Source organism: Coturnix japonica, chromosome 34 (genome assembly GCF_054131305.1).
Source record: "Coturnix japonica strain WE chromosome 34, WE-NBRP24, whole genome shotgun sequence".
Taxonomy (NCBI): Eukaryota; Metazoa; Chordata; class Aves; order Galliformes; family Phasianidae; genus Coturnix; species Coturnix japonica.
Window position 1 is genome coordinate 1,862,025 of NC_140696.1, and position 26,599 is coordinate 1,888,623.

Here is a 26,599-nt window from a genome sequence, read left to right on the forward strand (position 1 = left end):
GGGGGTTTGACTTGGTTTGAAGGTAGCAGCTGATAGCCTGGAAGTCTCAGAGGCAATAGCTCTCAGTCATTTAGGGCTCACCACTCTTAGTCATCCACATGCTGCTCCGCTGCCTCCTAAGTGAGCTCTTTGTATTGCCCCATGATGTCAACTCTTCACTGTGTTGTTAACATGGAACTTTTTCAATCAGAGTGCCGTGGTAGTATCTTCTGTATTCAAGAGTTTGTGTAGATACCTGCAGCCTTTCAGGAGAGATTCTTGCTGCCTTTGAAAGCCCTTGGCTTGGTGTCTTAGCGTAGCTGGGAGACCTGTTTCAATAGGAGAAGGCTATTTGTGGTCTTTTCTCAGTCTAGAAGGGTGATAGGAGGAGTTAAATGCCTCCTCTTCTTCCAGCACTAGAGTTTGGATCACAGCCAGGGAGAAGAGCTTTGTCAGGGAGAAGAATATATGACCTGAAATAAGGCTCAGTCGAGTTGAAGTCTGTAGGAGCGCCTGTTTGCAGAGAGTCCTGCCTGTCAAGCCTAATTAAGCTAACGAGACCTCAGTGGCAAAACTGCTAACCATTTTTGAGACTCTCATATACCCTGTATTCTTTTTAATGCAGTTAAATCAGTGATCAATATTAAAGAACAGTGTTGTATGTTCTGGCAATGTCTTAGTAGATGGGGAGAAAATCAAAGGTTTGAGGTACCACTGTGTTGTTCATGTATGGATTCAAACCTTTAGGGCAAAGATTTGCTGTCATACACCATCTACTTTCTAGGCAGGATTTTCTTCCCTCCCCCTCTCATTTGTTTTTTTATTGTTGTTATTTTCTTTTATAATTTAATCTTTTCCCATTCTCTATTTCATGCTGTAAGTTCAGTGAATGGTACAGACTTCCAGAAAATTCTCAGGACAGAACAGCTCTGTTGGACATTCCATGCTGAGCACAGCCTTTATGTGATGTACTTTAGTTGTGAATGTAGAAATGTGTTATTTAGGAGAAGCTTTAATCCCTGTCCGAAATTCTTGTCTACCCCTACTGCAAGAACTGTAAGCCCTGGGGAGTCATTAACATAAACCCATTTTGAATCATTTTATCTTTCCTCAACTATTTATTGCTTTGACATTGTGGGGAGGAAGAATGTGGGTTTTTTGTTACCAGATGTGATGCTGATAAGCCAGTATGTCATATTCCTCATCACCTCCACTGCATTTCCTCCCCTTGTAAAAGATGTGTCAGTGTGTGTAGTTTGGACTTGTTGTTCATTGGTGTTCACAAGTTACTAAGATTTCCTTAAGATGCCTTGATATCTATCAGTACCTTCATCACATTACTGTTCTCATAATAATAGCATGTCATCCTTCCCAAATGGAAGGGAAGATGTGTGAGGTTCTCGATTCTCCTCTGGAGAGCCCATGTTGGACAGATTGGAGCTTGTATGTCTCTTGGCTTTGGTGAGGGAGGGTTAAGATAGAAACTCTTCAGGATGGAGGCTCTGCTTCTGCCTTCTCCCCGCACCCACCAGCTCCAGTACAAAGAAGCAGAAAACAGGGGGAGTGTGGGAACTGGCTTCTTCCTGGAGCCTGACACGTGCTGCACATCACAGGGTAAAGGCACATCTTTTCTTTTTGCACCACCTGGTGCTGTAGAACCTTATTGGAGAGAGTTGAGAGGAGAACTTGCATGGACATCAGTGAGGTGGGCCTGACTGGTTCTGGTAGTGACTGGAACATGGAAAGGGAATGATTCTGAATTCTGCTGGTGATTGCCTGTTGAGATTTCAGGGAACCTGTGCACAAGAGGATACAGATAGATAGAAATTATCAGGTACGGATTCTCTGGGCAGATCCCCAGCCCATATGTGTGTGTTGGTGAGCTTTTTTTCCTCAGCAGGGTCCACCTCAGGCCTCTCAACAGAAGTAAACAGCCTGATTTTGTCAAAGACTTTGTAGAATGAGGCTGTCTGTACCATTTGTTAATGCTGAAGTCTCATAGTTTTCGCTGCAAGCACCATGGAAACAATACTGTGCTTTTTACTCTCATTTCTTTAACTTTCATCTCCATTTCTGTAACATCACTCCTGTGTATGCTGTTATATCTACATGCCAGCAGTGCTCGTGCCTCACGTTCTATGCTATTGTGGCTGTGATATTAGCAGGTGATTTTGACTCCTGGATTGAAATGGATCAAGTTGTGATTGAAATAGACGCTAGAAAAGAAAAAGTAAAATAAATGAAATTCATAGGGAAAAAGGGAACTCTGCAACTTTGGTTATTGTCAACCAGAGTGAATACGGTCCACAGTGTTGCTGTATGTCTCTGAATGGTGAATGTGTGTTTCTTGGCAAGTTCTGTGCATGTTTGACTGATGCCTGTTGCTTAATTGTCCCAAGCCTGGCAAGGATTGGGTGCACATATCCCTAAGCCTGATGAGCTGGGTGTGATGAGCTGGAGGTGGGGATCAAACTGCTGCAGTGCTCTGCAGTTCAAGGACTCCCACTCCTCACACAGTATGCATGTAAACCCATACAAATGCATGAGCACGTGAGCCATATGGGAGTTAATGGCAGTCGGTGTGTCCTCGTGGCAACCAGCTCAATAGCTTGTCTCTGCAATTAAGTGACCTCAGTCATCAGAATTATTTCCCTTGGATGATGTGTTTCCAGAAGGGATGAGATGTGACAAGGGAAATAGTCACTCGGTGTGTAAGAATAGAGGCAGAGAGAGGACGTGGGTATTGTTAGATCAATTTTGAAGATAGTAAATTTTGAATGCAAGTCTAAATGCAAGTTCTGTTGTGAAATGGGAATTGCAGTCACCCTACACATGAGATACACAGCTCGGAACCTGCATGTACACAGACGTAGCGTGGTGCTTACACTGTGATACCTGAAAGCAACCTTTGATAAACTTGTATTGCTTTTTTTTTTCTCCTCTTGCTGTGTTCTATATCTGTTCTCTCCAGGCTTCGTGGACCCGGCCCGAGAAACAAGAGGTATAATCTTATACCAGACCTTTAGCAAACCTCCTAGTTGTTTTTATTTTTGTTTGTTTTTTTAAGCATTACAGATTAACAAATCTCTAGTCCAGCAACCACGCCAACTAAACCAGCATTAATAATACAAATAAATATATTAAGTACTGGTACTTAAGAGAAACAGCTAATAGTGTTAGAAGTTGCTTGGCATGTAGTTCTGCATCTTTGGATGAGCAAACCAGCTGTGTTGGGAGTGAGTAACCCTGGTTGTCACTTCAAAAAAGGGGAAAAAAAGTGCCGGGGGAGGGAGAAGAAAGGGAAGGCAAATCTGCAACCTGACAAATAGAGCTTGGCCATTTCCTTCAGTGCTACACGTGTGGATCGTGCCTCTTTTCTGGAGTTTGAAGCATTAGCTGCTGTGTGTATTGTGGGATGGTACCTTTTTTCTGAGATAGCCTCTTCTGCTCCAGCCAACTCATCTGTTTGCTCATGGCACCTCTTTGGTTTGGCCTTCTCTTAGAGGATAACTGCATTGTGTTCTGTTTCAAAATCAATGCAATTAAATCTCTCCAGAGTTATATTTTTTCCAGAAAATGCTCCCACTTACCGAATTATTGTCACTTGCCTTTAATCTTCAAGGGTCACTGAAGGGGTACAGGATAATACAGTGTGGCTCGTTGCTGTTTTGTTTCACATTCAGTACTGTGTTTTAGAAATAATAATCATCTGCCATTAAGTGCACCTCAGTGGTTTCACTCATAAAAACACTGGATGCTTAAAAACTCAGTTAAAAGCAAAACTGTACCTCAGTTACATCCTTGATTGGTGATTCCATCCTGCAAGCTGGGTATTATCTCAGCTTAGCAGATACGAGGAGCTGCAGATGAGTTAATGAAGAGCTGGGGGAGGACACCTCACTTTCTGTCACTGGAGTTTGTGGCTGTGGTCAGGATTTCCAGGGGCTGTTCTGTAATGACCTCCTGTATGGAAAGTGTTATGTGTTAGGTTGGCATGGATGCTTTGGCATGTGAAAGGGTTGAAAAATCCTACGGAGGTGCATTCCCTGCCTATCTTGTTTGTTCCCCCTTTTCACGGAAGTATTGGCATCTACTCACACACTTCTCTGTAGAGTGGTACCTGCAGTCATAGAACTACAGAATGGCTTAGGTTGGAGGGAACCTTAAGGTCCAACCCCCTGCTTGGGCAGGGCTACCCCACCAGCTCAGGGTGCCCTGGACCCCATCCGTGGCCTTACTATGGTGTGAGCTGTTGCCTGTGTCTCTTAGGTTGTCCCACCACTACAGGAAACATTGCTATGCAAAATTGTCTAAGCCAGGGTAGTTAGGTGAAGGTGTTACAGGTGCCCACAGCTCTGGCTCATAGGTTTCTACCTACCCCATGTCTCTAATAGCCAAGGATTGTTGGTAGATATAGATAGAGAGATAGAAATGAAGAGAAGCAGTAGCATGCTTTCTTGCATGGAGATTGCTCTCTTTGAATATTTCTTCCTGATGTACCTTTTCCTTTACACATGCCTTTTGCAGTAAGATATACAGCCTCATCTTCAGGATTGGTTCTGTTACTGGTTGAGATACTGATTTATTTGAACTGCATAGCAGTGTTTTGTTTGTACTGAATCCTGGAGAGGTAGACAACATGATGTGAAGTCATCTTTGCTGTAGTGACCATGGGCTGATATTTTGCTGTAGGTATATTTACTCATGTCTGATTGAGTCAGAGACCAACAGAATGGTCACCTGAGTTGTGAGCTAAAAGAAGGCAAGGAAACTTTGCAGATCTGAAGTCTTCACATTCACGGATCCGACTGCAGTAGTTTCAGAAGTGAGCTGGGTTTTGGCTGTATAAGATACCCCAGTGGACATTAGTCCATATTAAGGGACATATTAGAAAGATGCACATACTGCTTTTGTGTTGAAAGATAACTTTCTTCACTTGAACTTTGACTAGCTCAAATGGACCAGCATTCAGAACTAGCAGAGGTAATAACTTTTCCTGTGTAGAGGGTTAGTCTTGGAGCTTCGAACAGAAGGATGCCTCAGGCCTGCCGGATCTGAGCACTTGAGGTACCAGAAACGTATTTGGTGCTACAACTCAGAGCCTGTCTGTGCGATTTCCTTGAGGCTTGTCCTCATAATCTCAGTACTTGTCTCACATCCTTCAAGAAGCAGCATGCTCCTGGAGCATTGATGGTCTGAAGAGTGGCAGCAGGGTGCTCAGTTTGTTGGAAACAGGATGAGAAAGCTTGTCCTTTAAAGCTTCCAAGCTGACTGTGTTTGCACAAGGACCAGCATGGAGGGTGTTTGGGTTGGATCCCTAGGTGGCTGCAGTCCCTTTGAACAGATGACAGCCTGGAGTTTACTTTCCTTGTCTCTCTCGCTCATTGATGTCCCTGCACTCTCTTGCTTATGGGAGCAATTTCTGAATTGGTTTACAATCAACAGTTTGCTTTAGAATTTTCTTAGAGCATCACAAGACTTGGAAGCAGGCTGTCTTTAGAAGGGCCCCTTAGTTTGCTTGCCCTCTTTGCTGTACCTTGCTCTGTTTGGTGCTGTGCTCAAGTGAAAGCTCTGAGCTTCCATTTTGCCTGATTCAGCTCTGAGGTTTGGATCTGCTCTTACTAATGCCACTTCAAGGATGCTGAAATAAAACAAGTATCGGTGAGAGAAGAGCGAGTCTCAAATTCTCTGTGTGAAAACAGTTCTATTTATGAAGGTTCTCTGCAGAAGCATCCTGGCAAAAATGCTTTAACCAGAGCTGGATCTCCGCAGTTGTTGATCTAAGAAGCAGCTTGATGTTATCCAGCCGTCCTCAGTTGTGTAGCAGCATCTGATACTTTGGTCCTTCATTTCTTTTCTTTTTGTTCCCGTTACCTGAGTGCTTTCAATCGCTGAACTCAGTCCTGCGCAACAAGGCTGAGCCGCTTTAGTGCTGTGCCTGTGGTTTCATCTGCCAGGTGACCGCTTCCAAGTGCTGAGCACTGGGGGGCTGCTGTGAGGTAGATTTGTGTTTGCTCTGCTCTTGAACTGCAGTGCTGCCCAGAGCCCAAACCCTGACTCTCAATTCCTTTCCTACCAGACTCTGGATGGGCGCATCGTGGTGCGCAGCCACGCACGGGTGTCATCCCTGACTCTCAAAGAAATCCAGTACACGGACGCTGGAGAGTACGTGTGCACGGCCAGCAACACCATCGGGCAGGACTCGCAGGCCATGTACCTCGAAGTGCAGTGTAAGTGAGACAGGGGCAGTGTGTGTGTGGATGGGGTCGGCTGGGCAGAGGGGGATGTTTTCTGATGAGATGGAGGCACCTACAGGTGGGGAAATCTATATTATTATTAATGTTGTTGTTATAAGCAGAGGGCTTGGGAAGTAACTCAGTCTGAAATAATGCTGTTAGAGTTGCGTTTTGCTGTGTGCACATGTGCAAATGGTTGCACTAGTTGACTCCAGCTGAGATGCTGTTTGCAGCACCTCAGGGAAGATCACAAGCCATGAATCTGCTCATGGGCTCATTCATGGAGTGTGTCAGCAGTGCACTTCCCCAGGCGTGTAGCTTACTGTCTGCTTATCCCCCCACACTGCATGAGGGACAGCCTTTGGTGCTGGGCAGACTTCTTTCTGTGTCCTTCAGCAAAAGACCACCACCAGCAGCAGCCCTCTGGATGAGAAGGCTGACCCCTATCCCCCTTTTAGGTTCTTTTTCCCACATCAGCCTGGGCCCTAGCCATGGAGTCCTTGCAGTGAAGTTTGCTTGGCTTCTTCAGGAGTTTTTCTGGGTCATGTTGCCTTCACAAGAACATTTCTTGCAGATGCCCCCAAGCTTCAGGGCCCTGTGGCTGTCTATACCTGGGAAGGGAATCAAGTGAACATCACCTGTGAGGTATTTGCTTATCCCAGTGCTGTCATCTCCTGGTTCCGGGATGGGCAGCTGCTTCCCAGCTCAAACTACAGCAACATCAAGATCTACAACACTCCATCAGCAAGTTACCTGGAGGTGAGGAAAAACACAAAGGGGAGAGGGGATGTGCAGCCAGGAAGGCTCAGTGCTACCAAGTGGTTTGTTTCTGTTGTTGATGATCTTCATCAGGGTGCCCTGTTAGTGGGTGGCAGGTTGTGCAGTATTTCTGACACACAAATGGCATCAAGTAATGGGAAACACCACCCCCTCCTTGCTTTTGACTTTCTGCCCACTGTAGTTCACCCATCTGTGGGCAGACCTCTGTGTCAGCACATGAAGTTTATTGTTACTTCCTTCCCCAGTAAAATGCAAATGGCATTAGCAGAGTAAAACGTGCCTTCTGATCCAAACACGCACCTTAATTTCTTCCATAGGTGACACCAGACTCTGAAAATGACTTTGGGAACTACAACTGCACTGCTGTGAACCGCATTGGCCAGGAATCCTCAGAGTTCATTCTTGTGCAGGCGGGTGAGCATCCCAGGCAGGGAGATAAGGAAATGCTGCTCTCTTCAGGTTGCCCTTTTTTTTCTTAAAGGAAATATTTGATTTGGGAGAAAGTACTTTGAATCTCTGACCTCTTAGAGAAGACGAAAGATGAAGGTTTCTACACTGGCTAATCAGTATTCTTAAAAGCTCTTTGAGGATAGTCTCAGGCTGTCCTTGTCCTGTCCTTTATCAAGCCATGACAAGAATGTTCTTGGTGTTTTTAGTTTTCTGCTTTCTCTGCCAGCTGGGGAGCTGTGATAGCCTTTGCTTCCTGCTGTCTGATGTGTCACTGGTTGTTTCCCCTTCCTCCCCCAGATACTCCGTCCTCTCCTTCTATTGACAGAGTGGAGCCCTACTCTAGCACTGCCCGCGTGGAGTTTGATGAGCCTGAAGCTTCTGGTGGGGTGCCCATCCTCAAATACAAAGCAGAGTGGAGAGCACTGGGCGAAGGGGAATGGCACTCAAGATTGTATGATGCAAAAGAAGGTAAGATGGTAAACCAATATACAAAAAAATCATTACCTTCTCTATCTGCATCTCAGAACACCCTTCTTTCCTTTCGGGGAAAGCCAGTGTGGAGCATTCTATAGCTTCACAATTTCAGTACCTTCATTGAGACCCCACACCAGTTCTGTAACATTTGTTTTCCAGTGGCAGCTTGGTACAAGCAGAGTGCTGATTCCCTTTGGTGTCTACTGTGATCTCCACTGTATCCCCTCTAGAAAGGCTCTGATTCTTTCCCTCCCTAATCAGCTCTTTCATGCAGAGTTGGTAGCTCTGACCTTTCTCCTTGTCTGCACTGATTATGTGGCTTTGTTACATGGTCTAAATGTGTCAGGAGTGCATTAGGAACATGGTATTTACGATTGACTCAGAGCTTGAGTCTGTTTTTGCCTTTTTCTCTCTTGTTTCTGCAACAGCAAATATGGAGGGCACAATCACTATCAGCGGCCTGAAACCTGAGACAACCTACTCAGTGAGACTGTCTGCAGTCAATGGCAAGGGTGTGGGTGAGATTAGCCTGCCATCCGACTTCAAGACACAGCCAGTTCGTAAGTAAAACTGAGACCTCCCTCTGCTTCTCTGGTTTTTCTCTCCTTGCATCTTTCCAGGGACTCTGTCATGCATGGACAATGCTGCCTTCTCCTGCAAACCTTGCTGCATCCTTTGTTTTTGTCGCACTTTTTGATTGTAGTGAATTTCCTCTCTAAGGAAAAATTTTATTTAGAGGTGAGAGGCAGGGAAGATATTCACACTGTGCCCTGGGTTATAAGTGTAGACTGTATTCTGTGAAATAAAAGAGACTGTGCAATGGAGAGCTGTAATAAGAACAAGCAGCCATTTGAGAAGGGCGTGGTAATATGAATGTGAGATTCCTGGCAGATCAGAAATCAGTAAGTTCAACAAAGGAGCTTCCATGGGGTATGAAGGAAAGGAAGGAGGGTGATTTCTCTTTTCTGCAAATTACTCCTTAAAATGTCCGTGCAGTGCATGAAGTGATTTCCATAGATTCTTGTCTGCCTTACTTGGGCAGTCTTCCCTTCTGATGGTGGGATGCTCCTCTGTGCCATAATACTTTTCTTCCTGTTTCAGCCCAACGCAGTTCCCGTGGTTCTTCCCCATTCCCTTTGCATTGAGATCTAGAGTGTGTTCTTCTTCCCTCCATCACACCCATACTTGTGAACCCAGTCCATAGCTCTTCTGAAACCACTGTGCAGGACTGTCTCCTGAACTCAGAGCCAGCAGTATTCCTATCCCACATATGTATTTGCATGCTTGGACACCCTGAGGTCTGTGCATGGTCTTGAATTCATCTCCCAGCTTCTCCCTCACGAGAACTGAGCAGTGTGGGGCAGCACACATTCCTTGCTGCTTGGAAATCCAGGCCCTGTGCAGGAAGCCACAGTACACACCAGCCCTCGTGCTTGAAATCCAGTTCTGTTGCAAAAACTCCTATTGCCTCCCCCACTCCCTAGGGTTGGATCTGGGACACCTGGTGGTATTTTGAATCTCCAGCTCCATTTTCATTGTCTCCTCATCTCTTCTACGTTTTTTTTTTTTGTGTGTGTGTTTATCTCTGTCTCTTATTTTTTGTCTCTGTTCCATCCATGGAAACACTGCAGGTATCCCTCACTCACGTAAGTGCCACTCTGCATTTGTTGTTTTTTTTCTGTCCCTAGAGTGTTCCTCTAACACACATAGCATGAGCTATTAATCTAGTGCCTTTTTCCTCCCAGGTCCATTAGAAGTGAAATAACTGGTACTGCCTATTTCCTAACAGAACTGACACTAGATTAGTCATCCTACTCTGGGTAAAACTAGTATTTTATAGAACAGAACTATGAGTTAACATCTGTCTTTCTTGTACAGCATGTGGTTCAAATAGTTAACTTAGAGTGTTTGTCTAATTATTAATTAGTGGTTATGTAGGGTGTACTTCAAGCCACACACGGAGTGCTGGCCAGCATTTCCACTGCCCTTATGTGGCATTGGATCGAACTCCTGTGAGTGCTGGTGAATGGCACTGTGCTCAATGATCCTACATGATGAGGAAATTGCTTTAAAACAAGGATTCCGCGTCCAAAATGCAGGTTTAACAGAGTGCCGAGTCCTGAGTTAGGAGGCAGTGCTACCATTGCTTGTGCTTTATGTCCAGAGAGGTTTGATCTGACAGTCTTATTGTTCTGCTCTGTAGTTGCCCTCCTTTGGGCAGCATTTAACAGGAGTCCCCTCCTCACCTTCCTTTCTTTCTTTAGCAAGTGCCGCTGCCCCCACCTGTTTAGCAGAGAGTGAGTATGGTGGGAGAGGTTGTCCTGTTGGATTTGCTCTGCATGCAGCTCCTCACTGAGTGTGGTGCAGTCTGGCTAACATTCCTGGGTGCTTTCCTTCTTTCCTATGCAGATGTTTTCCCCTGATTAAGAACCTCCTGGTAGAGGAATTGCAGATGAGAACAGGTTTGATTTCTGGAGAGGGAAATGTCACAGGCAGCTCCTAAGTGTGCTGCCCCGATGAAGGGTGCAAGCCTGCCTGTGTGAAAGCTCTTGTCATTGGCCTTTGATTTTAAGATTCCTAATCAGCTTCTGTTCCACGTCATGGGTTGTGCTTGGAGTTTGTGCTGTGTGGTTGAATTTCTTGAAATGCTCCTAGCGCTGCAAACAAGAGAGACCAGCTAAACTGAGGGAAAACGATCAGCAGCGGATGGCGCTTGATTAGAGCAGGAGAGAAATCATCACAACTCAGGTTTCTCCTGCTGCATTCAACCCAGGGCTTTTGGAATTAGTGACATTCTTCTTTGTGCTTATTTCCTAGTAATCCTCATATTTGGTGCTCGTTCAGTCTGTCTTCTGCTCTTGGAAGGAGCTGCTTAGCAGCACTTCTAAGGGGCCGTATTTCCTCTTGAGAGTCCTAATGCTTAGCAGGCTGGCAGCATGAGCCGGGTTGCTATTTGGATCCAAATTGGTCAGAAATGCTGTAGCTGTTTCTGAAGTTAGATTCAGAGCTTTGGAATTCCTCAGGACAAAAAAGCCTCAGTGGAGACCCTTGGAGCCCAGCATGATGCAGGACCCAGCGCAGGCTCCTTTTCCCCTGGCTGGGCAGCACAATTCTGCAATGTCTCCAAGTAATCCATATCTGCCATAGGGATTCAGTGTCATTCTCTCTTTGTTAGGCTTTCTCTTTCCTTCCTATCACCCCTGCTCCCTGCCTCCGATAACTTATTGCCATGCTGTGCTTCACCTTTACGTGTCTTATCTATCCTTCATGTTTCCATAGCAACTCAGCCTCTCCCTGCATCTGAAAGCACAGAGCCACCAAGTGAGTAGATGGGAACTGCTCCCCTTTGGTCCGGTGTGCTGTTTGTTATGCTGGAGCCCTTCTGTCAAGGGAATTAAGGCGTGATGCTTTGTTGGTTTGATGTCTGTTAACCAAGAACCGGGCATTAATCTGTTATGTGAGCATGTAGCTGTTAAATGCAGCACGGTTCCACTCTGACTCTTCTCCTTACTGTTGTCCTACCAAGCATGCGGTAAGAAATTGACAAATGGGATTTAGAAGAAACAAGGGGGAGAAAAAAGAAAGGTGCTCATTTCCAAAAGGAATGTTTTCCATTTATGATTCTGAGAGGCAAAGCTGCCTTCATGAAAGGGAAACAGAACAGATAATCTGCTTGATATCCTGCCTTGGTCTGTTCACTGTGAATTTAGAGACAGACGTTAATGTTGCAGCTCTCAGTGCTGGATGCTGAGAGAAGATGCACATGATGAATATCATAGAGGAGGAAGGACTGCAGGGGGAGGGAGCACTGCTCCCATCTGGCCTGCATGAGGATGTCTGAGACTTCACAAGAAGTTGGTATCTCAGCTGGGAATGGGATTTGCACTCCCTTCATCTTTGCTTTGTGCCTCGTTGGTGAGATTCCTTCTGATCCTGAGTTGGGTTCAGATGTTTCAGTGCTGGATGTGAGCAAACTATGAGAGTAAAACTTGAATTTGGAGGCAGAAGAGCCATTGTGAAAAATGGGATTTAGGCTGTACAGAGTTCAGTGATGGACCTTCCTGACACAGAGGAGGAGATCTATAAATGGTGTAATTTTCACCACCACCCACAGAAGTAGGGATTTCTCCTCTAAGGGTAAAATCACACACCGTAGAGAAATGAAGCAATGACTTGCCACGTAGTCCTGGAACACAAAGAAAAGCAGTTCAGAACAACATAGGCTGACATGGTGCATGTGTGTGTTCTCAACAAGTAACCATTTCTACAATCTCCATTTTTTCCTTTTGACTTACAATAATCAAAGGTGTGTCTGTGAATATGACCTTAAAGAGAACAACCCGTTTGTTTGCATGGCTTAGGTTAGAAATGGCCCACGACCTCTAAATGAGAAATAATAAAAGCATGAAGTGTGTGATTATTTTTGTGTTTGGGGAGGAGGGAGAGTTAGTTTAGAACTGCCAAAGGAAGCTTTAAAATGGAAGAAAGTGTTATATATGATTGGCACACTGCATGGGCTTACACATAACGTGATGTGTAACTTTAGCTGCTGGTGACCACCATGAACACTCTTCTAATTTCCATGGATTCAATAAGACAAACTGTAACTCCTGGCATGTCTGAGGTGACAGAGGTTCTGCATACAGTCTTTGGGGTTTCTCATCTCAATGAGCAGTCACTGCCATCCTCACACTGTTGTAGTCAACTTCCAGTGCACCACACTTTGTTCCTCCCTTGCAGAGAAGACCCTTGCACACCTGAGCTCGTCAGTGGAAATCACTGCACATAATTCACCAGTGTTCTTGAATGTGTTGGATGGAGCCTGTGTGCTTTGAGCAAAAGCTCTGTCCTTGGCAATGTATATGTGTTGTAGGTTTTCCTTTTTCAGTTACTGCCGTTAATGAATAGGAAGACCTTTCTTTCTGCAGAAGGGAGAACACATCAATGTGAAATGCCAAGTTTTGTCTCCACTGAACTGCGTGGGCTGTGATTTTGACCATTTCACCTCTGATGCCTGGACTGCTTCTGAATAACAGTGTGTTCCCTTTTTCTTTCCAACAGTCTTGTGGATTCCTTCAGCTGTCCAAGTTCTGGGGCACAGTCCTTCTCTTGAATAACTTTTGTTCCTTCCCTGACCTGGTATTAATGAGCAGTGACACAGCTGTGCCTAACGTTCCCAGGGTCATAACCCAGCGCTTTAATATTCTTATGTTTCCAGGCGATGTGACTGTTTCCCCGCTGTTTCTGATATATACTGGCTAATTCAGTTTCTGTTTTATTTAGTCTGTAATTCTGTTGTTGATTTTTTTTTCCCTTGCCCATTGTTTACATCAGTTTTTTAATTTTTTTTTGTATTTTCCATGTGACCTCCTCCACTTTCCTTTCAACCAATCATGTGCGTGCGTATCATGTGCCTTTGTCATGTGGCTTGCATGGTGCTGATGATGTCGTCCTCGCTGGTGAACAGAAGGTAAAACACTTTGTTCTGACTGGTTGCCTAGATTTGGGGGGAGGATGCCCTCTGGTCACTGACCAGGGTCCTCCAAATTCCATGGCTCCACCATTGTTCTGCAGCCTTTTGGAGAGGTTGCTCAGCACTGTCTGCATGTGAAGAACTAAACTTTAGTTCAAGGAACAGAATTGCTGAGGTTAGAAAAGACCTCTAAGATCACCCAGTCCAATCACACACCAATACTGCCCACTGACCGTGTCCCTCCGTGCCACATCTCCACAGTTCTGGAGCACCTCCAGGGATGGTGACCCCCCCACCCCTCTGAGCAGCCTGTCCGCTGCCCCGTCACTCCTGGAGAGCTTTTTCCTCATACCCAACCCAAACCTTCCCTGGCACAACTTGGGGCCATCTGAGGGAGGAAGAAAAGAAAAGGCAAAACCCAATGGGTCAGTCATTTGCTTCTTTCCCTGTCAGAATTACTGCCTGCATCCAAGTAGTGCTCAAAAACTATGTCTGCCATTAGTACCAATGGCTAAAAGCCTTTTGCATCTTATGGGAACAGCGTCCCAACTACAGGCTATTGGGGTAATTGTGGGGTAAAGTGTTCAGATGATGCACATCACCTTATTTCTTGTTGTTGAGCAGTACTTTAACACTCTGTGTATGTCTATATGCATACATTCATGCTGTCCATGTTTAGTAGCTTATCCAAAGGATTAGACAGTCCTTATCTCTGAAATTTGCTTTTTGGTAAACGTGTCACGTTGTGATTTAAGAAATAAATTTATCAAGCACAAAACTCAACCACAGCCAGTGCAGGAGATACATTTTTTTGTGTAAATATATAGGCACACACAGAGTAGGTGACAGGAGCTACACTTAGCAGTAAATACATGAGATGTACTTTTCTTGGCAGAGCAGCTCTCCCTTCCCACACGATGTCTTAAAGCCAGGCAGAGGAATTAATCCAGGTCTGAGCTCCTTTAACAGGAGCGGTTACAGTAGCTGCGGATTTCCATGAAATCAGGAAGCAAATGATTGACCCTTGCAGCTCATGGAGGTGAAATTAGTCTCTAAAACATGATAGCAAAAATATTTCCTGGAACAGTGTATTCGAAAACTTCACTTAATGCTTTATGTATTGTCTAAAGAGAGGAGGGGAATCCCTGCTTTCCCGCTGCCCCCATTAATAAATCATTTTGAAATCTGGGGAGCAAATGGATTTTGGTTCTGTTTTTCCCTCAGTCAGTGATTTTTGAAGTGCCTGATTGTCATGGACCACCACCTGGCCAGGGTTTGAGCAGGGATTTGCCAGGAAAACTAAACTAACACCAGTAACCTTCCTGCCTGACTGCATGCACAGAAGCAGACCGACCCTCTTCCAGGTTTTCTTCCCTCTCTAGGTGAAATCCTGGAGGGCTGAAGACGTGGTTGTCTCGTTTTTGCATGTTATGTTTTTTTGTTCCTTATTTCTTGCTGTTGATACTCATTTCTCTCATGTACATTCTGAAGACTTCTACCTGCTCTTTCTCACCCTGGTGTATTTATCGTGGAGACTTCAATAGCTGTGATGTGTTCGTTAGCTTCAAGTTGTGACGCCGTAGATCACAATCTAATCTCATTTACACAGCAGTTAGAAATGCACAGATCAGCTTGTTTTCTTTGCATGTTGCAGAAATAACCGCAGACAGTTTGCAACTGTATTCTCTGAGCAAAGCAAGGAAGCAGGATTGTCCTTAAATCCTGGACAAGGATTTAAGCTCCAGTGCTGCGGTTGTCTGGTAACCAGTTTGACCTGCTTTTCAGTAGCTGGGCAGAATGACCACGTTTGTGAGAGAAGAGAGGTGGTGAGAGGCTCAGTGTAAATGGGAGCCCCCCCAAGCATGTCACACACCTTTATGATGCACTTTTGTTTTTCAGCCCCTTTTCCTGTAGGAAGGATGCATGTCCTGTGAGCATGAGTTCCTTCTCTAACCTTCAGCTGGCAGCTTTTTCTCTTCAGCTACTGACACTGACTCACTTTAGAGATGCTGACTCTGCTGGACTAAACTCCTCCCACTAAACTTCTTCCTCCTCTGTTTGAAACCACACACTAACCCACTTTTAATTTTTCAGCCCTGTATCTGTATTGTATCTTCCTGATAGAGATCAATTAAATCCTGTGTATTTAAGGAGAATATTTGTTACCAGGTTTTGCACTGCTGCAGCTGTGTGTTCCAGCAGTTAGGAATGCTCCATATTCTCCTTTTAGAAGGGAATTTTCCTGAAGCAGAAATGCACTTAAGCAATGGGGAAAAGAAGGAATCAGGAGCTAGAAGTCATACAGCTCACAGTGAGGGAAGATTTCAGCAGTGAAAGTAGTCAGTGCATGGAATGGCTGCATGTGAACTGCAGCAGCAGCATCTCAAAGTTTCAGACCTTTGTATCAGAAATGAGCATCTTTTTAAGGGATATTTATTCCCAGTTTAGTCTTGGTACTCAATCACTGGGAAAAAAATCTAGCCTTGTTAGATAAGAGGTTGGATTATTTAAGTACAGCATTCCCTTCTCACTTCAACATCTGTTTACCTATTAATAATTTTCTCTCTGAGTTAAAGATGGGAATGAGTACCAAGGAGATGCTGATCTTACACTGTCATGTTATCAGTGAAGTCGTTTATCAAGTCTGTCAAAGTAGAAACCAAGTACTGCTGCTCATGAATGTTTCAGCCCATCAGGTGGCTCGGTGCCTAGCAGAACAATGGCCTGAGTGCTACTGGGATTCAGTTCCTTGCTTGGGAAAAATGTTGAGCAGGACATTGGTTGGGGATTACTCCAGTAGCAGCTTCTTCAACTCAGAATTGAAAATCAGTAACCTTGGCAACAATCTTTTCTTTCATGATTGGGGGAAGAAAGGTGGTTGTTGGGTTAATCTGGTGTTTTTATCATCTGGTATTTCAGTATGTCTGGGTAAGGTACCTCTGCTTATCCAGAACTCACTTGCGCACATTTGATTTCCAGTCTGTAATGTGTTACCTGCTTTCATGGTTCATAACTCCAGGAGAAGCATGGGCTGGGAAGAGATTCTCAAATACACAGCCTCAGTAAACTCACAGGAAAGACAAAAGCCCCCAGCTTGGTACAGTAGATGGCAGATGTGGTCATCGCTTACTGATGAAAAAGCATTCCATCCTTATGGCCTTAAGAAAAGTAACTACTCTGTGAAACATCAGTGTGTAACTCTTGGAAGATTGTTCTGGCCAGATGAATGCTGCCCATGCGTTCCATCAGCAGCTGAATGCATATCCAGGCAGAATGGATTTAGAATCGGGGATGCTTGTTGGGCTGAAAGGCTTCTGCATTCCCATAGCTGCTGTTACTGGGCAGTGTTGATCTCAGTGCACGTACTGCCTTACTGTGTCCATTCCTTTTTAGTGTCACAGCGGAACAGTGTTTGAGAAGCCTTATTCCAGACAATGGGCTGAGCTTTAACATCATGGTGTGATTTTGGTGGTTGTGGTCAGGCTCTGAAGCTGCAGACGTAACTGTTTCAGAGTTTGGGTGTTGTTCTCTGTGGGGTACATCCAGAACTGGTCCATCTCTTAATTGTGTATTTCACTGCACTCAAGGGTGTCTGTCAGCACCTGCTTAAGGGAAACATTGTCCAGATCACAAGTGGCTCTGCAGGTAAAGACAGAGGTGATTTGTCAGAGCCATAAATCACCTTGAGTTAGGATGTCAAAGTGTGGGCTCATTCACAGAGAGCACAGAGGTTTGTGCTCTCTGTATTTGAATCTAAAACACACTCAGATAAACAAATAGCTTTTGAAGTGCCTGAAGTCTGTTTGGCAAAGCAGAGGTGCAGGAGGTTTGTTAGGTTGGGATTTATTCTGTTTTTCACTTTTTAACATTCAGCCACCTTAATTGATAGATGAAATAGTCTGAGGATTACGAGCCTGTAATGAGAACAGCCAGCAGAGTGCAGTTAATCTTAGGAGTTGGTTGGCAGTGCCAACTGCAGGTGATTTGAAAGCTTTAATTTACAAATAATTGCCTTGTTGGTTTTGCTCAAATTACCCGTAAAGAAATGAAGCAGATCAGCCTTCAGAGAATAACAGCTGAAAGGGTCAAAGGTTCCTAAAGAGTTTTAAGCCCAGAGCTCGTGGCTGAAGCAGTGGGACTGCATCATGGAGCACAGTCAGGATGTACTGCAAAGCAACCCAGCAAGCTTCAGCAAGATTTACTATTATTATTTCCTGTCAAATCTTACTGGATTTCAGTGGCGTTTGAGCTTGTGGGATATTTTGGAGCTGTAGAAATAATAGCTCCAAGTCCAACCTCAAGTGGGATCGGCATAGGGAACCCATGGCTTCATCTTACTTGGAATGGAGCAAAGCAGGCATCCAAGAGCTGATAAAGTTAAGCAGAATCTGAGCTCCTGGAGTCTCTGTCATTTCTTAAGAGACCAGCGCTCTTTTCTCATCTCAGTTCTTTTGCTGATTAGATGCATATGTTGTGGTGGTTGTTTGGTGGGTTTCCTTTTCCACAGAAGCAAACCAATAGGTGGCTGTCCTGCAGGCTGTGTGTGAAGGTTATGGGCAGCCTGGTGAGGAAAGGGCAGTTGGAGGCATGGTGTGAAAAGGGTATGGATGTAAATCAGCGTGCCCTGAAGAGGAAAAGGGAAACCAATTTCCTGCTGATTTCAGGGGTGCAAATTTAAGAAGGATGGCTTATTATTTTAAATGTGGTTATCACAGAATGATGAAATGGGTCTCATTCTCTCCAGCCCATATTCGTTCCCATTAGGTAAACCAGTGAAAACATGTGTTGCACTTGCATTGTTTTTTACACCCATTTAAGTGACCACAGCAGTGAGTCCATGGTCCAGGGACTATAAAACCAGTGCAAACACAGGTGAGCATGACAAGGACGTCACTTGTCAGTGATGCATCTTACATCCACATTGCCTTAAATCCTGCCTTTTTGCTGTATGCTCTAACTCAACTTCCAGATGACTCAGACCAGTATTTTTGAACAGAAACAGTGAGGAACTGGGTTTTGCTCCAGGGTATTCTCATGGAATAGTGGTGTCTTTTTCACTTAACTTCTGACTCTGTTCAGGCATATGCAGAACTGATAAATTACATCAGTGAAAGTGAACTACCAAATGCCATCAGAGCTTGGGTCTTGCGGATGTGTCTGAGTAAAGCCAATGCAAGTGAAGTATTGTTCTGATTTTGAGTACTTTTTTTCCTAATGATTTCTCTTTTACAATTAAGCATAAATGCACCATTGTTTCAGGGGAACCCAGTGCACCCAAACTGGAAGGGCAGATGGGAGAAGACGGAAATTCCATCAAAGTGAACGTTATCAAGCAGGATGATGGTGGCTCCCCAATCAGGCATTACCTGATCAAATACAAAGCTGTAAGTATGATCAGTGCCCAAACCTTGTCTGTCTGTGGCCTGTTCAGTACTCAGGTACTACTGTGCAAGCAGCTACCTTGGCAGTCAGCTCTGAAGCTGAGATGTTGTGGGTGCCCCATCCCTGCAGGCACTCAGGGCCAGGTAGGGTGGAGCCCTGGGCAGCCTGAGCTGGTGGGGGCAGCCCTGCCCATGGCAGAGGGGTTGGAACTGGGTGATCTTCAAGGTCCCGTCCAACCTGAGCAGTTCTGTTGTCTTGCAGGTAGATCTATACAGAATATCAACAGAATAACAGTGCTTAATCTGTAAATTCCAACAGAAACTAAACTGCTTTGTTAGCCTACCCCACTATGCCTTTGTCTCAAGGTACTTTGGAAGTAGGTTTTTCAAATTAGTATAGGCAAAATGAACATCTGCATTCTGTGAAACGAGTGGGAGTCAAGTTGCTGGTTGCATACCCCTTTGAAAATCTTCCTTGAACAGAGCAGAACAATCCTGATAAGCTGGGCCAAATACAAGGTCGGGGTAGATCTGTCCTGCAGAAGATATAACTTCACTCTCTAAGGGGTGTAAGAATGCTCTTAATGTAGAACCCTTCCTGCTTTTCCCTTTGTTAGTCAGCTGTTACCCTGCTCTCAGAGCAGACGTTGCTAACATTGTGCCATTTGTTTTGCATCCCCACCTGCCACATCGTTGTCATGCAGAAACATTCCTCAGAATGGAAACCAGAGATCAGACTGCCTTCTGGCAGCGACCACGTCATGCTCAAGTCTCTGGACTGGAATGCAGAGTACGAGGTTTATGTGATAGCTGAAAACCAGCAGGGGAAGTCCAAACCCGCTCACTATGCTTTCCGGACATCTGCTCAGCCTACTGTCATCCCAGGTATGGCAATCATAAGCTTTACCATTGTTTTCTGCTTCCAATTAATGCAACAGTGCTGCATCCTTTAATGTGCCTGAGTAACCCTGACAACTTGCTTGCTTAAAGCCATTATCATAATTGGTTACCCATCTAAAGCTTGATTTTTGCCACGTACATACCTGCAGTGTAGCCCACGTTATGGTATGTACAGCATTAGCAGTACACTGATAGGAATGTGACATGACAAAGCTGTCTGACTGCTTGCAGGGAATGTTGGCTTTAGCATCAGGGTAACAGCATTGCCACGTGTGAAAAGCAGTGGACAGGAAAGGCTTTCTGAAACCAGAAAGTAAGATTCACAGCTTAAAGTAAAGCAAAGGAGACCACTTACATCTCCGGTGCAATGCTTTTCACAATTCAGATTTACCTTCCAGACCTGCTTTGTGCTTGCTTACTGCCCATTTGTCCATCCAGTTCAGCCTTTGGAGGAAAAAGACACGAGGAGTTTGCTAACAGTCATGAAGGGAGAGAGGGAAAATCTTTCTCTAAAGAGTTTTTATTAAATAAAATGGAGATTTAAAAAGATGTAATTTTAAAGTAGCGTTGTTTTCGTGTCTGGCAGGGTGTTAGAGAATGGTAACCAAAGTGCAAAAGAATGCTGTTGGAAACTTGTTTCAGACAGACTTCTCAAAAAGTGAGGTAAAAACATAAATGCTATGAGAAACAGGCAGGCACTATGAGCTGAGGTGCCAGCAATCCTGCAGTTTGCTGGCAGGCATTAGAAAGAAAGGCAGTGTTTATTGCTATGCAGGTGTAGTTTTGAACCATTTAATAACAAACCCCTAACCTGAGGGATGGAATTGCTGGACCAGCTGTAAATTAAAGCTCAGACTGGCTGGAGGCAGGAGGGCACACTGTGGGTCAGGTCCTCAGTGCACAGACCGACTGAAGCAGCTCCGTGCCCAGATTGGTGCTGACAGTCCATGCTGCAGGGAGTGATTGGGTTGTATTCTGTCCTCCAGTTTCTTAGCTCAGTCTCATGGTTTTGCTCAGAATTATCAAAGTTTTCATCAGTCTTCCCTTTGCATTGAGAATTCAGTCCTTAATCCTCCGTTCCCCTGTCCTGTCTGAGAGCTGGTGCAGTTTGTGTGCTTAAACTCCACTCGATCAAGCCAGATAGCGTTGTTGAGCATCCAAATGAGTTTCCTGGATGGCTGGGGCTAGAAGATGTGTACAGCAACAAGCATATGGATGGGAAGGGGGAGAGAATGGGGCAAAAGAAAGACTGGGAAGTCTGAACAAGGCTGCAGTTTGCATTGGAATGACACTCCGTAACTCATTAAGCAACTTACCCTCTGATTCTCATTTTCAGCAGCACTACTACTACTTACTGCACTCACATATTTGAAGGACAACTGTGACTAATGAGGCAGGGGAAGGTGGGGATAATTTGGCAAAGAGTGCCTTAACTTCAGGCCAGAACAGTAAGACGCAGATTGGAAGCAGCAGACAGAGCATTCCTTTACTGCCGTGCATCTCCTCAGGGAAAAGCTCCAAGAACTGATAAGCAGGTTTTGTTTCTTCCCCACTGCAGTGTTGCCTCTCTGTGCTGGTGCTCTCTGTCTTTGTTACACAGTCGTAGGGTGCCAGGAGGTACCTGGGACAGCTGGGATGTCCTGCATAGGGCATTAGCAATCTTTAAGAACTCTGTTTCTTTTGGAATACACAGTTTGTGCTGCAGTCCATGGCAAAGGGAAAAGCAATAATCTCAGATTCCACCGAGCCCTTTAAATGCAACAGAAACATGAGAAAGGACTCCTAAAAAGAAGGGGGATTTTTTAAATGTCCACTTTGTTTTCATGGGTGCATTTTGCTCGGCCTCTCGGGAATTACTCCGCACTTTATCTGGTGTGAAGCAGGTCAGGATCTCAGCTAGTTCCTTCCAGTGTTGCACTTAGAAATGTTGAAAGCTCTTTGAAAAATGGTTGTTTTCACTCTGCAAGCTTGCTGCAGGATTGACACAGCAAGTGAATGCAGATGTTTGTGGGAAGAACGTGCCTTGGTTGAGGAGCAAGTAGGGCATTGTGCAAGGAAGTGGCTGCTGCTGCCTGTGCTGCATTGGTGACCTGTCTCTCTAGCTTGCTTCATTTTGTGCAGACCTTTGGCTTTTATTGGGCCTTTCAAGGTACTTCCAGATGCTTTGGTTCCCTGAGCTTTCTCAACTAATCATGTTCAACGAAGAACTTCCAGAGGGCAGCCTAGATTTCTCTGACATGTAGTCAGAGTGCTCTGTTGACATGAAGGCTGCTACACGAAATTGCAGTGGCGAAGAGGCTCTGTGCATTACTTTGCTTCATCGCCTCCATAGAGTTTTCACAGTGTCCTGGAAGGGTGATGAAAATCTCATTGCATTAGATCAGTTCACAGGCAACTAGAAGGCTGAATGGAAAAGCCAGCTGTGCTCCTGGGCCTCCCATCTGCAGAGGTTTTACTCACCCAGATGTGTAATGTGAACCCCAGGAAGGATGTGGGCAGGCAGGCGGATCGTTTGTTTGCTGCAGAAGAGCCAGTGTTTTTGTTTTTCTTTGGAAAAGGCCGTGTTGTCCTTTCAAATATCAGACAGGCTTCTTCTTGTGTTGATCGCTGTGCCTTCTGTTCCATCATTTTGAATCTCATTTGCTTGCTAACCCCTTAACCCCTGCCTTGAACTCTGCTCTGCGGCCTTGGACTTTGCTGAGCTTCTGAACCTGGCCCTTTTGTCGCTTTGAATGTGCTGGTGCTATTTTCTAACCTTTAGCCATTTTAGTTTACTTAATTAAATAAACCTTTGATTCTTATGTTTTCTATATTTATGACCTAATTTTTTTTTATCTATTTTTTCTCTGTCTCTCTTTTTTTCTTTCTTTCTTCCTCATCCTTTCTTCCCTCCCCTTCTCCCCTTGTTCCTTTCCTATGTCTGTCGTCATACATGTCACCTTGGATCTCACGGGAAACATCCACGCTTGCCACATGCACCAAATTTGCTTTTTAAACAACCATATTTTCCCCTCCTGGGAACCATTGTCTGGCACCTGCAGCGACCTTGGGAAGTCCATCAACGTCGTCCTCCTTTGTTTCATTGCTTCTTTCTGCAGTGACTCTGCTTTTGCTCTGTTAGAAACTTACAATAAAGCAATATTTGCTTGAAGAGCCCTGGGTCCTGCCGAGGTGTTGAAAGCAGATAACTTTGATACAGAGGATCCCGTCAGTTCAGGAATGGGGGGGGAGAAAAGAATTGTGTCATTTGAACAAGTTAATATTTTGTAACGAGGAGAAAAGGTTTAAACCAAGTGTTTTGTCTTTAACAACTTTTGTTACTTGTAATGAATTTGCCCTTTTTAATGAATGTAAAGGAAGAATTTTTTGCTTGCTCGCTTTTTTCATCGTAGGAGAGTATTGAAAGCCTTTTAAAAAGGTCCCCCATGCACACATGCACATAAAAGCCCCAGATGGATCTTTGCTGATTTGCTGACATATCTGGTGCTGATCACCACTGGGTTGAGTTTCTGAAGCCCTGCCCACATATGTCAGCCAGGAGAGTGAAAACAGGGAAGCAAACTTGCCAGAGAGAATCCTACTGAGCACCCATACTCCTCTGTGGGCTTTTGTGAGTGGGTTCCAATGTCTGGCTGTTAGGTTGTCCCAGTGTGGTGGTGTGAATATGGATGTGTGGGAATTGCACTGAAGATGTTTCTTTATTTCTCCTTTCATGTGGTTGATCCTTTGGGACTTCATCACCCCCTGTGTGCAGTCAGATATCCCATGACCCGTAGTGGATCTGGGGCATCGTCCAGCCCAAGATTTGCAATGGATGCTTGTCTAACATTGCTTGGTTCTCTACGACCATACTATCAACTTCAAAGAGAGGTCTCTCTTCTTGCCATTTTAACAGAGAAGATTAGCTTGAATCAAATGACCTGATGGTCTAAATTGTTATTACTACTGATCTTTAATCATATTTGTGGTTAACTGTGCATGTGACACTGTCAGACAGGATTAATCCTTGGTGTAAATATAATGCAGCTTTGTTACTGAGCTCTGTGTATTGCATTTCGTTGAACAAATTGCAGGTTATCTTCTTTTATTTTTCCTTTTTTTTCCTTTTTCCCCTCAAAAAGAAAAGAGAACAAAACTGTGTGCACCGGATGGGCTGTCTTTTGTGGGGGGAAATCCATTTGGTTCTGTTGCTCTTCTAAAACTGGGTGTCTCCATCCACTTGGGTCTCTTTTTCTCTGTAAGGGGGCCTGGGGTGGAAAGGAATGGAATTGCTGGCACAGTTATTGAGCTATCAATAACTATCAGCGTTGTGCAGAATGAGATTCATCTTTCTACCCAAATGGGACAAAGCACAAACCCTGCTGCCATCGTCAGCCTTCTCTATCTGTGCATTTTATGTTCTGCACATCAGACGCTGCTCTGTTTATTCAGTTGATAATTTGTGAACTTCTCCATCTACATTATAAATGGAAACCTTTTGCAGGTGTTGCACTCAAACCATGTGGATTTATATTTATTTTTACCAAACCAAACAGCTAAAGCCGCGCTCTCACCTCCAGTGATCTGGAACACAGCAAATTTGTTTGGCTTTCTGCATTTACACTTCAGTGTAGTGGAAGTACTCGTAATCCTAAAAAGCTGTGTGAATTTCCCATAGCTGAGGTTATTAAAGTCAGCCATAGATCTAATAGCAGCTTGTAGGCACAGGTTGAGGCATAGGTGAGGTTGAGCACCCAGCTCTGGAGTATTAAAACCAACGTGCCAAAGCTATTACTTTCTGGTCATAACTGGTGGATGAGTTGAGAGCAGCCCCGCTGGGAGCCATTCTTTCTCCAGGCCTGTGGGGATGCATTACTTTCCCATGGGCTGCTACCTGCAGAGACTAAGCAAAGCCTGGGTCACTTACACGATGAAAGCTGTATTAAATGGTTCCCCTACTCAACTGAAAGCAGGAGTCCAGTCAACATGGAATATATATAAAAAGTGAGTCGCATGTTTGGAAAAATAAAGAGCATAAGTGGTATTTTCACTGCCTGTTTACATGGGTTTGTAAATGTTAGATTTCAGATACATGTATTAGATCCTTGATCTCTGGCAGTCAACACTGGACAAGATCCTGGGCCTTATTCTTGATGTCAGTAAAATCTAAAAAGCTTGCAGAAAAGCGAGTGCCCTTTTTCTGTACTCAGAGCTGAGACAGATTCACAGCTGGAACCTGAAAAGGCTCAAACACTCAGATTTTCAGCACACACAACTTGGCACGTATGTGTTCTGTGGGAATGTCATACCTCCGGGAAGGCTGGGATCTGGGTCCTCTAGAAGAGATGATTCCGTGTGCAATGAACTGCAGAGCTGTGCAGGATCTCTCCTGACCCCTGGGATGTCAGCAGCTCTGTTCTTAGTTTGTCAATCAGTCTCTGCATTCAGAGATACCTGATGAAGCATTCCTTCAGCTGCATGTCAAATGGGAGAGATCATAGGAGGGAACGACCTCAGGTTGTGACAGGGGATCAGGCTGGATATTAGGAAAGACTTCTCCAGAAGAGTGGCCATTGGCACAGGCTGCCCAGAGAGTCAGTCATAGGGAAATACAGAGGTGGTGCTTGGAGCCAACCGCTGGAGGAGCCAACATGTTGGTGACACTCTGAAGAGTTCAGCTGTGTTTCTGAAAGTATCTCTTGCCTTGCTGATGTGAAAGGAGTGCTTTCAACAGACCACTGGGCATTTCTGCTTCACAGTAGTTAAGGTTAAAGCAAGCAAGTTGGGCCTGATTCCATGTGGAAACACACATTGCTGTCATGGAATAGAGGGTTACTTGCATTCTGCATTTCTCCCCTGTGAGTTGTGCAGGGTGTTTGACAGTGTTAATGTAAGTTGTACAGGTGCTCACAATGGCTGTCAGAGAGATAAAACTGCTTCCAAACGTGATACACACAGACATAGAAGAACCTGCTGCTGTAATTTGAAGTGGAATGGCACATGTTGTTCAGAACACCACCCATCTGTTCCTTCCATTCCTGCTTTCTGTTATTAATCCGAAGTAGAGGAAGGTGAACATTCAGACAGTCCTTTCAGCAGTAACACTAAATAACCTCCATATCATTCCTCCTTAGAAAGTAAAGCAAATATGTTCGATCAGATGGGTGGAGGAAGGTATGACATTTTGCTTTCGTGTGGAGATTTCTGTTACAATTTCATACCTGATTTCTGGCCTGAACTCATCCACCTCCTGTTTCCAGCTTTTGGAATTTGTTGTATCTTTGCTCAAATAAAGTGCCTTTATTGTATGTACTGTTCTGCTGCATGTAGGTATTTCTAGGGCTGCAATGACCTAATCCATCCCTGCACATTTATTTGGTTATGTTACACTGTGTTTCCCAAGTCAGTTTTTGTGTTGTTTCAATTCTTCAGACCAGGCTGTGGTGTTTCCCGGTGTAGCCTTCTTCCTCAGCGCTGTTTCTAGGCAGTATCTCTGTGTGGTGCTTCCCATGGGGCCCTCCAGCAGCTGCCAAGGAGCTCATTCCCTGGGAGATGTTGTAGATGAGAGAAGTTTGACACAGCTTTAGTTTTTCCTCCAGGAGCTGCTGTGATCTGTGTTAACTATTACATCATCTATCCAAGAATCCTCAATACATCAGGAGACAGAAAATGTGTACCCTCCTCCCTCCCGTCATACATTGGAGGCTGATGAATTCGGTACTAGCACAGCTTGATGCAAGGTGTTGGCAGGGGCTGCAGCACAGACATTCTGCCAAGCACTTGCTGGACTTGTTCTCCAGATGTCACAGCTGGGAGCCTCAGAGTGACCTTCAGATAAAGGGAAATTCAGAAGGAGAAACAAAACTCCTTGTCTCAAAATGAAACATTTACCTCCCTCATGCTAAGGATGTTCTGTCTCATGTATTTAATCTTGTCACGTGCTACAG

At 44.7% G+C, this 26,599-nt stretch overlaps 1 protein-coding gene across 15 annotated transcripts in view; it reads left to right on the forward strand.

The window, feature by feature from the left end:
• Positions 1 to 26,599, forward strand: part of NCAM1 (neural cell adhesion molecule 1) — a 71,138-nt gene that overhangs the window by 37,735 nt on the left and 6,804 nt on the right. For 3 of the 15 annotated variants that reach the window (XM_085525876.1, XM_085525884.1, XM_085525881.1), the window contains exons 9-19: positions 2,951 to 2,980; positions 6,059 to 6,209; positions 6,790 to 6,974; positions 7,313 to 7,409; positions 7,743 to 7,913; positions 8,348 to 8,479; positions 9,551 to 9,565; positions 10,184 to 10,216; positions 11,199 to 11,240; positions 18,652 to 18,776; positions 19,478 to 19,658. In XM_085525876.1, coding sequence (XP_085382002.1) covers positions 2,951 to 2,980; positions 6,059 to 6,209; positions 6,790 to 6,974; positions 7,313 to 7,409; positions 7,743 to 7,913; positions 8,348 to 8,479; positions 9,551 to 9,565; positions 10,184 to 10,216; positions 11,199 to 11,240; positions 18,652 to 18,776; positions 19,478 to 19,658 — 1,162 coding nt within the window. Of the gene's footprint in view, positions 1 to 2,950; positions 2,981 to 6,058; positions 6,210 to 6,789; positions 6,975 to 7,312; positions 7,410 to 7,742; positions 7,914 to 8,347; positions 8,480 to 9,550; positions 9,566 to 10,183; positions 10,217 to 11,198; positions 11,241 to 18,651; positions 18,777 to 19,477; positions 19,659 to 22,714; positions 25,961 to 26,599 lie in introns of those variants that run through there. The other 12 variants (XM_015884029.3, XM_085525885.1, XM_085525883.1 and 9 more) reach the window with 8 other exon arrangements.